The sequence below is a fragment of the Adiantum capillus-veneris genome, chromosome 6 (assembly GCF_014529385.1).
Source record: "Adiantum capillus-veneris isolate H3 chromosome 6, ASM1452938v2, whole genome shotgun sequence".
Taxonomy (NCBI): domain Eukaryota; kingdom Viridiplantae; phylum Streptophyta; class Polypodiopsida; order Polypodiales; family Pteridaceae; genus Adiantum; species Adiantum capillus-veneris.
In genome coordinates this window covers 80,927,198-80,939,369 of record NC_140936.1, presented here as the reverse complement: position 1 = coordinate 80,939,369, position 12,172 = coordinate 80,927,198, and the positions used below count along the sequence as shown (strand labels likewise).

The 12,172-nt window shown below is 41.6% G+C and overlaps 2 protein-coding genes across 4 annotated transcripts in view; one reads left to right on the top strand and one right to left on the bottom strand.

The window, feature by feature from the left end:
- LOC147455773 (protein NARROW LEAF 1-like) overlaps nt 1–5,384 on the top strand; it is a 147,104-nt gene extending 141,720 nt beyond the window's left edge. For all 3 annotated transcript variants that reach the window (XM_086514440.1, XM_086514442.1, XM_086514441.1), the window contains 2 exons: nt 3,852–4,352; nt 4,980–5,384. In XM_086514440.1, the coding sequence (XP_086370566.1) occupies nt 3,852–4,352; nt 4,980–5,317 (839 nt within the window). In that variant the 3' untranslated portion in view covers nt 5,318–5,384. The remainder of the gene's footprint in view (nt 1–3,851; nt 4,353–4,979) is intronic.
- Nucleotides 5,385–7,574: 2,190 nt separating this feature from the next.
- On the bottom strand, nt 7,575–11,471 carry LOC147455772 (mannose-1-phosphate guanylyltransferase 1-like). Its single transcript, XM_086514443.1, has 4 exons — nt 10,993–11,471; nt 10,812–10,874; nt 9,449–9,688; nt 7,575–8,618 (listed from the first exon to the last, which is right to left on the bottom strand). Exons 1-4 carry the CDS (start codon nt 11,101–11,103, stop codon nt 7,947–7,949), a joined length of 1,086 nt encoding a protein of 361 aa, XP_086370569.1. The 5' UTR covers nt 11,104–11,471; the 3' UTR covers nt 7,575–7,946.
- Between the last annotated feature and the right edge of the window lie 701 nt (nt 11,472–12,172).

The window sequence follows — 12,172 nt, the reverse complement described above, 5'->3', positions numbered from 1 at the left end:
GGTAAGCGCCTCAATCTCCATAGGAGGGGCAGCTAGCTCTGCTCGAATGATAGCGTGGTGTACAAAGGCCTTCGCTCTGATCAGTCGAGAGATCATAGATACCAAGAGCCTTTCCATACGTCTCCAACCATCTTGGCCCACAGAAGGTCCCCATATTTGCACGACATACAACATAGCTGAGGCTACTAAAGTATCAAAGAGCCATAACTTTGTCCGAGGTTCTTGGAACTGAACCTGCGAACACATTCTCTCCAAGCCTCCCAAGGTCGCATAAGCTCTAGTCAGTCTAGTCTCTGCTGCACTCCCCAAAGAAAACACAGAGAGAGAGAGAGAGAGAGAGAGAGAGAGAGAGAGAGAGAGAGAGAGAGATGATGAAATGAAATGAAATGTTATATTAACGTCTTCAGAAGGCCAAAGTGACCTATGAGACCAGAAAATTACAATGTGGTGGATCTGATACAAAGTCAGAGTAACAAGATGACAAAATGACAAAATGATAAAATAAAATACTATGGGATCCTAAACTGCTAGGTGTGAACTAAGCAGCTAGCTGGGATAGCTAGATCACAAGAGATCCAGCATCGGTCGTTGGCGGATCTCATCAATCTCCTCCATGGTCAGTAGTCTGATCGGGCGTCGTGCATGTCGGGCCAAAGTGATCCAAATCCTTTGATGCAGCCTCCCTTGATGCTGTGTAGTCCTCCGCAGTCGTGGGCGTCTAGATCTCCCCAGCTTAGTCGCTCGGTCGATCAGTGTGCCTTTGGTGTGAGGCGACGAGCTCTGCTGTGGTAGTAACTCCTCCGGGTGTCTAGTGGCAGCTCTAAAGAAGTCTGTGATCTGTCTCTGAGACTGGCTAGCCTCTCCTCTCATCAGGCTCTCTCTGTGTCTGTGCAGCTCGAGCAAAAACAAACCCAGGCATCTTTGATCCTCGTACCGCATGACTCTGGAGAGTGGTCCAAAGCCCTCTCTAAACAAGCAATGGAAGCGGCCTTGTATCTCGTAGTAGACAGGGCAGTGGCATGTGTAGTGAAACTCTATCTCAGGCTCGATGTCACAGAGGGCATGTCCTGGCCTCTGCTGGTACTCCGTTGTATCTCCCACTCTCAATCTGCAGCTGGTGTGAAGATGTGCGTATTTGGCCAATAGCACATCGTATCCCATGAGACAAATGGGTGTCCATGTATCTGGGCCTCGTCACAAAACCATCCTCCGTAAGCTGGTGAAGCTGCTCTCTGTAGAAAGCCATCTTCGTGCCCAGCTCTTGTGTTGGCTGTATCCATGTCCTCCTGGTGTCTAGCTGAGTCAAGTGAGCGTGGTGATCTCAGACTGTGTAAGAGTCAGAGAGGATGCATCCAGTGAGTACTGGAAGGGAGGCAATTTGTCTATGTTGAACCCATGATGTCATCTCCCTATACCAGCATGCTGTATCTCCCTGCATGGCTAATTGGAGAGAGAGAGAGAGAGAGAGAGAGAGAGAGAGAGAGAGAGATGAAATGAATTGTTATATTAACGTCTTCAAAAGGCCAGAATGACCTATGAGACCAAACTGATACAAAAGTGGTGAATCTGTTACAATGTTTGGGTACCTTAGTACTAAAGTACTAACCTTAGTACTAAAGTACTAAGTGTGAAAAGTGTGAAAATAAATGTGAAAAACTAAATACAAAGTATTAAATAAACTTCTTAGGAGCATTCTGTGTGTCTGGCTAGAATGCTTCTAATCCTTTGTTGTAGTCTCCTCCGGTGAAGTGTGCTTCTGCATCTCAGTCGTGGTCGTCTCGATTTCGTAAGCTCAATCGCCCTATTAATGAGGGTGCCTTTGGTATGAATGTGGATACTCCTTTGTGCTGGCTGCTGGCCTCTTGCTTCTCCTTCCACTCCTGCTTCTCTCGATCCGAAGTAATCTGTGATCTGCCTCTGAGGCTGTAGTGCTCTTTGTCTTCTCATTACATTATCCCTCTGCCGATGTAGTTCCAGTAGGTACAAGCCTAAGCATCTTTGATCTTGGTATTGCATCACTCTATCTAGAGGTCCAAAGCCTTCTTTAAATAGGCAATGGAAACGCCCACGTATCTCTTAGTATACGGTGCAATGGCATATGTAGTGTAATTCTGTCTCCGGCTCCATTCCGCATAACTTGCAAATTCTGCTCTCAGGTGGGATTCCCCTAAATCTGCCAAATTCAATTTCCAGCTGGTGTGAGGATGTACGAATCTGACCAATAGGACATCTCAAACCATGAGACGGGTGGGTATCCATGTAGCTCGGGCGAATCACAAATCCATCTTCAGATAGCTGTAGGAAGTTTTCTTTGTAGTCGGCCATCTTCGTGCCCAATTCTTGTGTAGGGTCTACCCATGTCCTCTTAGTATCCAATTGTATAAGATCCTGACAGATGATTTTATTAATCTCCGTTCGTGTAATTGCCAGTGATGGAGCCTCAAGAGAGTATTGGAAGGGGGGTAATCTTTCCATACTGAACCCGTGTCTCTGAAACCACGAGGACAGTTGCGCATACCAGCATGATGTATCCCCTTTCATTGCTAATTGTCGAGAGGATTTGGGCCAGTCTAGTATATCGGCAATTATTTGTATCCCACAAACCATGTATAAAGGACACTGATCTGGTCAGAGCTTCAATTTCTATCGGAGGGGCAGCTAGTTCCGCTCAGGTAATCGCGTGTGGTACGGAGGCCTTGGCTCTAATCATTCGGGAAATCATAGATACCAAAGGTCTCTCCAATGACTTCCAATTATCCTGATCCACAGATGGTCCCCAAATCTGGACCCCATAAAGCATAGCCGAAGCCACCACGGTATCAAAGAGCCAAAGTTTTGTTCGTGGTTCTTGAAACTGCACTTGTGAACACATCCTCTCCAACCCTCCCAAGGCCGCAGAGGCTCTGGACAATCTAGCATCCGCTGCTTTCTTAAGAGTAAACTTCGGTCCTGCAAATACCACACCAAGGTATGTGTATATGCATCTGTGTACTCTTTAACCTGGCCATATGAAAATGTAGGTGTCGATCTCCTAACCGACTGCGGTGTGGTGTTACACATCATAACTTTGGTTTTACCCACGTTTACCGACAGTCCACTGTCCTCCGCGAATTTATGTAATGCATCTAGCTGCCTCTGCATTCCATCTGGTGATTCTGCTATCAATACAATATCATCTGCATACAACAACAAAGGGATCCATGACCCTGCAAGTTGAGCACCTCTGTCACCCTCTCTATCAATGTAATCTGATACCTCATCTATGTACATACCAAATAAAGTAGGGGACAGTGGGCATCCCTGCTTTACTCCAACGGTGGAATGAACAATGTTGGAATCCCCTTCTGGAGTACGTACATAACCAGTTACTGACCCGTATAAGGCCATGATCCCCCAAATAATCTCTTTGGGGACCCCTAACTCTTGCATCCTGCGCATCAATCTGGCCCTTGGTACTGTATCAAAAGCTTTCCGAAAATCCACAAAGAAACAATACATCCTTCTCCCGCTTGCTCTTCCTTCCTTAATAATGGCTTTGAGCGTAAGAATATGATCTAAAGTGGAATAACCCCTCCTGAATCGAGCTTGTCCTGTTGCCCTTATGCCCTCGTTCTCTGCCCATATTACGTCTTCAAAAGGCCAAAATGACCTATGAGACCAATCTGTTACAAAATGGTGAATCTAATACCATGTCTGGTTACAAAAGAACTAGATACTACTACTAGAATCCATCCTCATCTGCACTCTGGATATATATATATATATATATATATATATATATATAGAGAGAGAGAGAGAGAGAGAGAGAGAGAGAGAGAGATCCTTTATCTAACAGGCATTACTTGTTACAGAGACATTTGTTCATGCGGATGGCGCTTTCATTCCATTTTGGGACAGCTTTGATATGTCTAGAGTGACAACAACAGTGAGAGGTGTTGGTGGCATGGGAGAAGTTGCATCAATAGGTCTGCAAGCTCCTATCAGCAGCATAGTGGGGAAGCAAGTAGTGAAAGTGGGTAGAAGCTCAGGTCTAACGAAAGGTAGAATCATGGCGTATGCCCTCGAATACAATGATGAGAAAGGTATTTGCTTCTTTACAGATTTCCTCATAATTGGAGAAGATAAGCAGGCTTTTGATTTGGAAGGGGACAGTGGAAGCCTCATTTTGATGGTGGAAGAAGGTATGCAAAAGCCAACACCAGTTGGTATTATTTGGGGTGGCACAGCGAACCGAGGGCGATTAAAGCTGCGAAGTGGTTATGCGCCTGAGAACTGGACAAGCGGGGTTGATCTTGGACGTCTTTTGGAGTGCCTACAGCTTGATCTCATTACCAGTGATGCTGCTCTAGGAGGTAAGACTCGTGGATACTGTCAGTAGTTCGCGCACACAATCATAGTTGATTTCAAACTCATACCAAAAAAATATCAAATGTTTGTATTCTCTGCAAACTATGAGGTTTTCAAGCTTGACTGAAATCTTTATTTATTTTGCTTTGATGATTAATCATGAAGGTCTAGAGTTTTTTTTTTCTTTTTGGGGCCTTTTCTGTAAGCGTTTTCAAGTAAATAATTATTTATTTATTTTTGGTGGGGTTTAGAAACGAATGAGGTGATTTAGTTTTTTTTCTTTGTATGTTTTAGCTCCTTTCATAATTTTTAAGTAGACTTTTTCTGACCTTGTGAAGGTTTATATATTGTTTTGCTTCTTAATGGTCACTGGCTCCTTTTTTATGTTGGATGTTATGATTCTATTGGCATTTAAAAGTTGAATGCCACATAATGCTTCAAAATGATTATAAAATGCTAAAAATTTAGGGTCACGTTTGATTTGGAACCAAGAATCTGAATCAAACTCATATCATACTTTCACACTCCTCCGCATTTGACGTTTGATTGGCACATGAAAAAACTATTTGCACTATGTTTTTTTAATCACTTTCTTCTGGTTTTGCACTCACCTTCAATTTGCTCTGCAACAGAGGCTATTGAAAAGCAGAGAAGAGTAGCATGTGGGGCATCAAGCGAGGGTGATTGTTATTCACATCATGCAGGCACACATGACGACAACGAGCCTTCTGCCTTTGCACCCTCACTGGCACAAGTGCAAACCGGTGAAGCGGTCCATGGTTATTATGAAAACCTGAGCAGCTTACCAGGAGATGTTGATGGACAAGTAATGAGTTCCAACTGTGCATTGGATAATTCAGTAAGAAAACACGACCAACACCCTGACAATTTGTGGACTACATCACAGGAAATCGGCAGTAAAAGCCTTTTCTTTGACCTCAATGTCTCTAGTAGCGAGGCTGATTGCTGATAGCCAAGGTGGTGATTGCTCTATTTGAAATTTATTAATGAGAAAGTTTTGTGGTGTACAGACTTCATTATTCCATATCAGTTGCATTTCCATTATGACTTGGGAGTTGTACATCAGTCTAATTTCTTTTGGCATAAGAAAAATCCTTTCTAGAAAAAATTGCAATTATAGGAGTTACTCTTGATGGGAGAAAGTTATTTTCTTGTGACACGGCTGGCATGTGTGTGTGTGTGTGTGTGTGTGTGTGTGGTGTACACACACACCAATGTATGTATGTATGCATGTATGTGTGCGCACACGTGCGTGCAAGTTGTTGGATTAGCTCGGAAAAAGTTATTACTTTTGTCTGCCTTCTACAAGCTAATGCTTTTCTATTTATGTTCATGGCCAAAAGAGTCGACAAACCAATGTGGATGAGTTGCAAGGCAAATATACATCAATAACCCCACCTGATGGTGATATATAGCATCACATTGGAGCAACATATTTGCGTGTATTCTTGCCTTTATTTGTGCATGTGCAATGGTTGCAATGTGAAAGGATGTGGTTAACACGTGCACCACCGGTTATCAGTAATATATAACTTGTGCAGCCATGCCCTCGGCATAGTTACCTTCAAACTTAAAAGCAATGATCTCCAAAAGCAGCTGGTCAAAATCTGCCACCGCTAAAAAGCAGGTTTCCATACAACTGCCACATCAGCCTTCCAGTGTAAATTCAGGGAATCCGTAGGAGTAGGCCAGCGCAATTTACGGGATTTCGTGCAGCTGCCACATCAGCCGGTCATCACATAATTTGGGCGTCTGTATTGGCTGCCACGTGTATCCGAGCACTGCCACGTCACTAGCTTGTGACTTAGAAGACTTGCATAGTTGCATATAAGACAAATGATAATTGTACATGTAACCATGCAAGAGAGTTTGATAGTTGCACATCGCATGGCAATTGCCTAAGAGCCGTTCTTGAAAAGCAATAGGGTCCCAAGTATTTAAAAATAGATTTGTTCTGGAAACAAAGTTCTTGAGAGCAGAATACCAAGTTTCTTCCTCATATTTAAGAGTCTACTAAGAGTAGGGCACAGGCACATGTACTTCCGGTGCGATTATGAAAACTCCACGACGCTACTTTCATCCACGTTTCAAGTAATGAATGGTTGTTATTCTTGATGTGCATGTGCAAATTCCCTTGATTTTTAGCAACGACCACCGTGCTTCGAGCACCGTTACTTGTCAATCTCATATTGTATAGTAGGGAACTCAGAGAATTCTAGTCAAACTTAGCATGTGATTAAAGGTGGTGAGGTACATTTGTTTTGGACTCTTAACTTTGTGCCAGTATATGCACTTGCGAGAGAAGGAACTTGAAGCCATGAAAATTAGACTGGGTTTAGACTCGAGTTCAATTAAAAAAAACTTCAAAACACTATATAACCTAATAAGAAAGAAAAGGTCACGTTTTTGTGAGTGCAGATTTACATGACAAGCTAAACAACGGCTTTAATTGCTTCTTTTGGATAACCAACACCCAAAACATCTACTAATCCAAGAGCACCCTTTAACTCACTTGGCCATTTGTTAGCATGGACCGTCAATTTAGCTGCCCACTGAGTAACATCATCAATTACAAACAGCCCAAATTCTTTTTTTGACCAGAGAAACATCATCGGTTACAAATCGCCCAAATTTTTGTTTTTTGAATGTGGAGGCTTGACTAATTTTTGAAACCTTCAACGCCCTTCGGAGGCACTTTTACCATTCAGTGAAGAGTAAAAATATTTTTACCCTTCAAAAAAAAGGATAGAATATTGAAAAATCTTTTGAGTAGCCCTTCTGAATTTTGCCTAAATATAGTTTAAAGGACAGCTAAAAAGTTACCCTTCAAATGAATGATAAGGGTCGCCCTTAAAAAATGAGTCTTGTGTAAGAGTGGAGGATGTGTTTTCATTGAGCAAACCATAAGAAAATCCTCCATTTTGGACGCTTTGATGACAAGCTTTGAATCGATTACATCGTCCCTTGCAAAGGCTTTTATCTACAAAACCAAAACTACTAGCTTCATAGATACATTACGCCGCTAGTTAATGTATTAGTAGATTGTCTTGGAACGCATTGTTTTAGATAAAAGTTGCAAGAATTTGTTAAGTAAATGTTCATGGCCATCCATCCTTTTCAGATTCCTTTTCAAGACTGTTATGGTATTGTGGTACTGCGATGATTGTGCTATTAATTTTGGGAAGAAAAAGGGAGGAATGTATGTCTTTTCTGAGAAAAAAATCAAGTTATCATTTGAATGAAAAAAACCATGGTGTCACAACTGTCTGAAGTCATGATCTTGAACATCAAAGTAGATGTCAATGATACGATATCCGTGGGTAGTGGGGGTGGTGAATGTATAAGACATGCAAAGTTACATTGGTTTGTGGTTGAAAGATGAACGAATGGCATGGCGCATGCATGTCAAAAGCATGCAAGATAGTTGACATAAAAGGTAGTGGACGCATGCTTAGTTACTTACATTGGCCTGTTTGGATGATGGATGGTCTAAGCTCTTAGATCACAAAGATTACTTACAATGAACTTAGAGATGTGCTTCTTTATAGCAGAGCAAAGGATTTGCGAATGGTCAGTTCTTACATGACTATCTCTGGCTTGAGAATGCTGTTTTTTATTTCTTTGTGAGGTAACACCACTCCTCCATTACTGTAAACCTCATCCGACAAATGCACATCCTCTCCAAGAACGGTCATGTTGTCAACTCTTGCCCACTGCCCAACCGTCGAATGCCATCCGATTATACCGCCAGAGATGCATGCATGTCTTTTCACTCTCGCTCCCCGCATTATTGTGCAGCGCGACAGCCGTACGCCATCCTCGATCACACAATTTTGCCCTACGGATACATCCGGACCAATCAAGCAACCTTCCCCTATGCTAGCACTCTTGTCAATCATGACATTCCCAACAATATTTAACCCCTTTGCTAATTTCTCTGGTGATCTTTTTTGGAGTGACTCTAAATACAAGCGGAGGCCTGTTACATAGTCTCTTGGTTGCCCCACATCCATCCAAAAGCCCGGTAACACCATTGCGAAAAGCTTCCTTTCTTTGGCAATATTTGGAAAGACTTCCTTCTCTATTGATGTGGGTCGCATTTCAATTCTATCGAGAACTTCTGGGTTGAGAAGGTAGATGCCTGCATTTATTTTGTTTCCAACAAAACTCTTTGGCTTTTCCACAAACCTTTGCACCTCTCCTGAATTGTCATCCAGCACGACCACTCCATACTTGGAAGGCTCATCCACCTTAACAACCAAGAAGTAATAGTTAGATGGTTTGAAAGGAGAATGCAAAATGAGCAAATTATATAATGTCACAATACAATAGGTCTCCACGATTTTGACAGAATAAAAATCCTTTCAAAACATCTCAAATGTGGGTGAGTCTAGAAAATCAAAGCCTCATGAAGTGGAAACTCAAAACGACTGTGCACATGTATATAAAGAGGTGGTCGGGCGTGCACGCAATGTGTCTTTTTTGAGTTCCTTAAGCTTTTTTTTCTCTTTAGAGTTTCCTTACACTTATGTAATGTACCGAATTTATTTGATTTGAATTTAGACCTTCAGTCTTCTCCTTTTTTTTTCTTTTGTTTATCTTAGCAACAAAAAAAGAGAGCAATTATATAGTTACATGCGTCTCATGCACAAGTTTCATCTCTCCGCCTCCCCCAAAGCAGCAAAAGAAGAGAGCAACTACATTTGTCAGAAAAACACTCAGCATGTAGACCGTGCGATGACAGTATGTTCATGGGTGTGAAGTGTGGATGCATACATGTTCTACATCCAGTTTGCCTCATTGCCACTATAGTGCTTAAAAATGTTTTGATGATACTTGAGTTTTATGCCCATGGTTCTAAGCTTTTAAAACCACCATCCTTTTTGTTAAAATTTGCATTTCGAGAGAAAGGGAGTGTTGATGCGGAAGTATCTACGAAAGGCAATGCCATAGTCTACAGAGGCATACGGCTTGTTTTCACACAGTTTTTCATTTAAAAGATCATTACATTCATTCAATTTACTAATATGATAATGAGGATAAACATAAACATAAATTTGTAATAATATGAAAAAAAAACCTTAGTAACCATAATTGAAGCCTCCCCTCCATGGAATTTGTGAAAATCTATCATCTTTTGTAAAGGGTACTCGCTGATCACGTCACTGTTGAGCACAAAAAATGGTTTTCCGGATCCATCATCAAGCTTTTCACGTGCAAGCGCTAAAGGCCCGGCAGTGCCCATTGGTTCAAACTCTTGGGAGCACACGATCTTAATGGCAAGTCGTGTTTCGAATTCTTTCATAAATCCGAGCATAACCTGTATGTAAATATACATTGAGCCATCAAACTTGATATTAAATGCATGCAGACATGGAGTCTTTCATGAGGCACAAGCACAACCAAAGTAACCTCACACCTATACACACATAGGGTTAGCCATGCACTTACATGCCAACAACAATAAAGCATCTCGCTGATAATATAAATAGAAAATCATATTTTTTGTGAAATGGAAGAGTTGGAGTCTTAGCTCTAGGGAAGAATGTCCGTGTATTAGTTGCCAAAATGCAATGTATTATAGATCGTATACAAAATACACAACCCACCCACCCACATCAAATTTTACCATTACATGAATAAAGACCCTTGATTAAATAAAATCCCTTGATATGCATACTCTTGGCGTGCCTGGGCGTACATCTAGCCAGTAAAAATCAGAAAAAAAAACCTACATATAATCGTAAAGTTTTAGACCAACAGAAACATTTTGCCACACATGCATAGCAATAGAAGCTAGAGTCAGAAGAAAAGCATCTAAATGTACATAATTAAAAACTTTCTACATACTTAGCAACAAACAAGTCAGAAAAAACATACATACGACCCCATAATCATGTAAACAAAGTAAATTAATCAACTAACTAATGTTAATTAACTTAAGAAGAAAGCATACACTTGGGTTAATTACTCTGTGCACAAAGTAAGCATAAATGAAAAGCATACACTTGGGCCATAAACATACCACATGCATACATCATTAATTCACAAAATTTAGAACTAAAGAATGCAATTCCACATAAATTTAGAGGCTTTACATGCATGTACATACAGTCAGCCGTTACTAGCCACATAAAATTTAGAGGCTTTACATGCATACATCATTATATCACAAAATTTAGAACTAAAAAATGCAATTCCACATAAATTAAGAGGCTTTACATGCATGTACATACAGTCAGCCATTACTAGCCACATAAAAATATTTTTGCCAAAGAAATAATCTACCTAGACACAGAAGAACATTCACATTCACACATTCAGCCAATAAAACTCACAAGGAAAGCATGCAATTCTGCATAGTACTTCACACATGGATCTGAAAGAGCCTACATTCCCTTTACTGATGGACGAATATGAAGAAAGTGGAAAAGGCAAGCTACCTCTGGCTGGTAATTGATTGCCAAAATCACCTCTTTGACGCCAACAGCTTGGAGAGCCTCTATCTGTAGAGTTGTCAATCATGCGACAAACCACAAACGATAGAGACAGAATTAGACTGACCACAACTATTTGCACAGGAATGGGGGCCAAGCTGCAGAACCAGAGTAGTTGTTTTGTTACCTGGTGAAGGATCATGGGCTTGTTGGCAAAATCCACTAGTGGTTTCGGCAAGCTCAGGGTAAGCGGGCGCAATCTGGTGCCGAAACCGCCCACAAGAATGAGTGCCTTCATTGTCTCCTTCTCTGCAAGAAAGAGCAGAAATTGGGGAATTGGGCTTTCAGTGGAAGAAATTGGGCGAGGACCCAAATGCTCCTTTCGTCAAATTGCGAGATTGGGTGACCGAAATGCTCCTTCCTCAGTGTGTGTTTTTGTGTGTGTGTGTGTGTGTGTGTGTGTGTGTGTGTGTGTGTGTGTGAGAGAGAGAGAGAGCGCTCTACGACCCAAGTGCTTGCTTACTCAAAATGCAGAGAGAGAGAGAGAGAGAGAGAGAGAGCGAGCGAGATTCAGTCTCAATTCACTCCCTCGCACTCATGCAGGACTTTGCATGAAGAGCACTTGAGTAACTTGGGAGTTTGAGTGCTGATGTGCGAGTAGTGGGCTAAATATGAGCGCCTTTTGGCAGCCCACAGCTAGATAAAGGGGGCAGGCGCTAAGACAGAAAACATGCCGCACCGACGTGTTTGTTTCCAAATCTGTCTCTCCCAATCATCACTTTTTATGAGTCTTATTATTATGACTTTAAGTGACCATTGCAATGCTGATTTTGCTCAGGGTTGTAAGAGGGGTCTCACACACCACCTACAGGTTTTTCTTGTCGGCCTTCACAAAGAGTTAGAGTGCCCTTCTTCCCATCCTACCGCCACACTTGTTGAGCCAACATTGATCCACGCTATTAGAAGCGAAAATCTATTGACACAACGGCCAACTATGTGTTGAGTCCGATTATCATGTAGTAGCCCTAGAAACTAGAATCTTAGGGCCATGTCAATGCTTTAGATGCTACGACTCAATTCCAAATGCATGTGCAAAGCTTTCGAAAGATGCAGCACGCGTATATCAGAGGGTTTTAATACCGCCCTCAAAGCCTCCCAATTCATCACGAACTAGCTATTGTAGAGCCGATTCAAAAGTGCTTATGTGTGATAGTATCTTGGTGTGAAGCACGAATAGTATGCTAAAAGTATGGTCACTTCCCGGGCTAGAAAAATACATTTTCCCCTAAACAGTGAAAATAAGGGAAAACTTGAAATTCTTTCATTTTTTAGGTCAAAATTTAAAGTTTTTGCCAATAATTACACTA

Coding starts and splice junctions, on each gene's coding strand:
- LOC147455772 (XM_086514443.1), bottom strand. CDS start 11,103: ATGAAGGCACTCATTCTTGTGGGCGGTTTCGGCACCAGATTGCGCCCG. Junction 9,689..10,811: donor CAATCAATTACCAGCCAGAG/GTAGCTTGCCTT, acceptor ATTTACATACAG/GTTATGCTCGGATTTATGAA. Junction 8,619..9,448: donor CTTCAATTATGGTTACTAAG/GTTTTTTTTTCA, acceptor TTGGTTGTTAAG/GTGGATGAGCCTTCCAAGTA.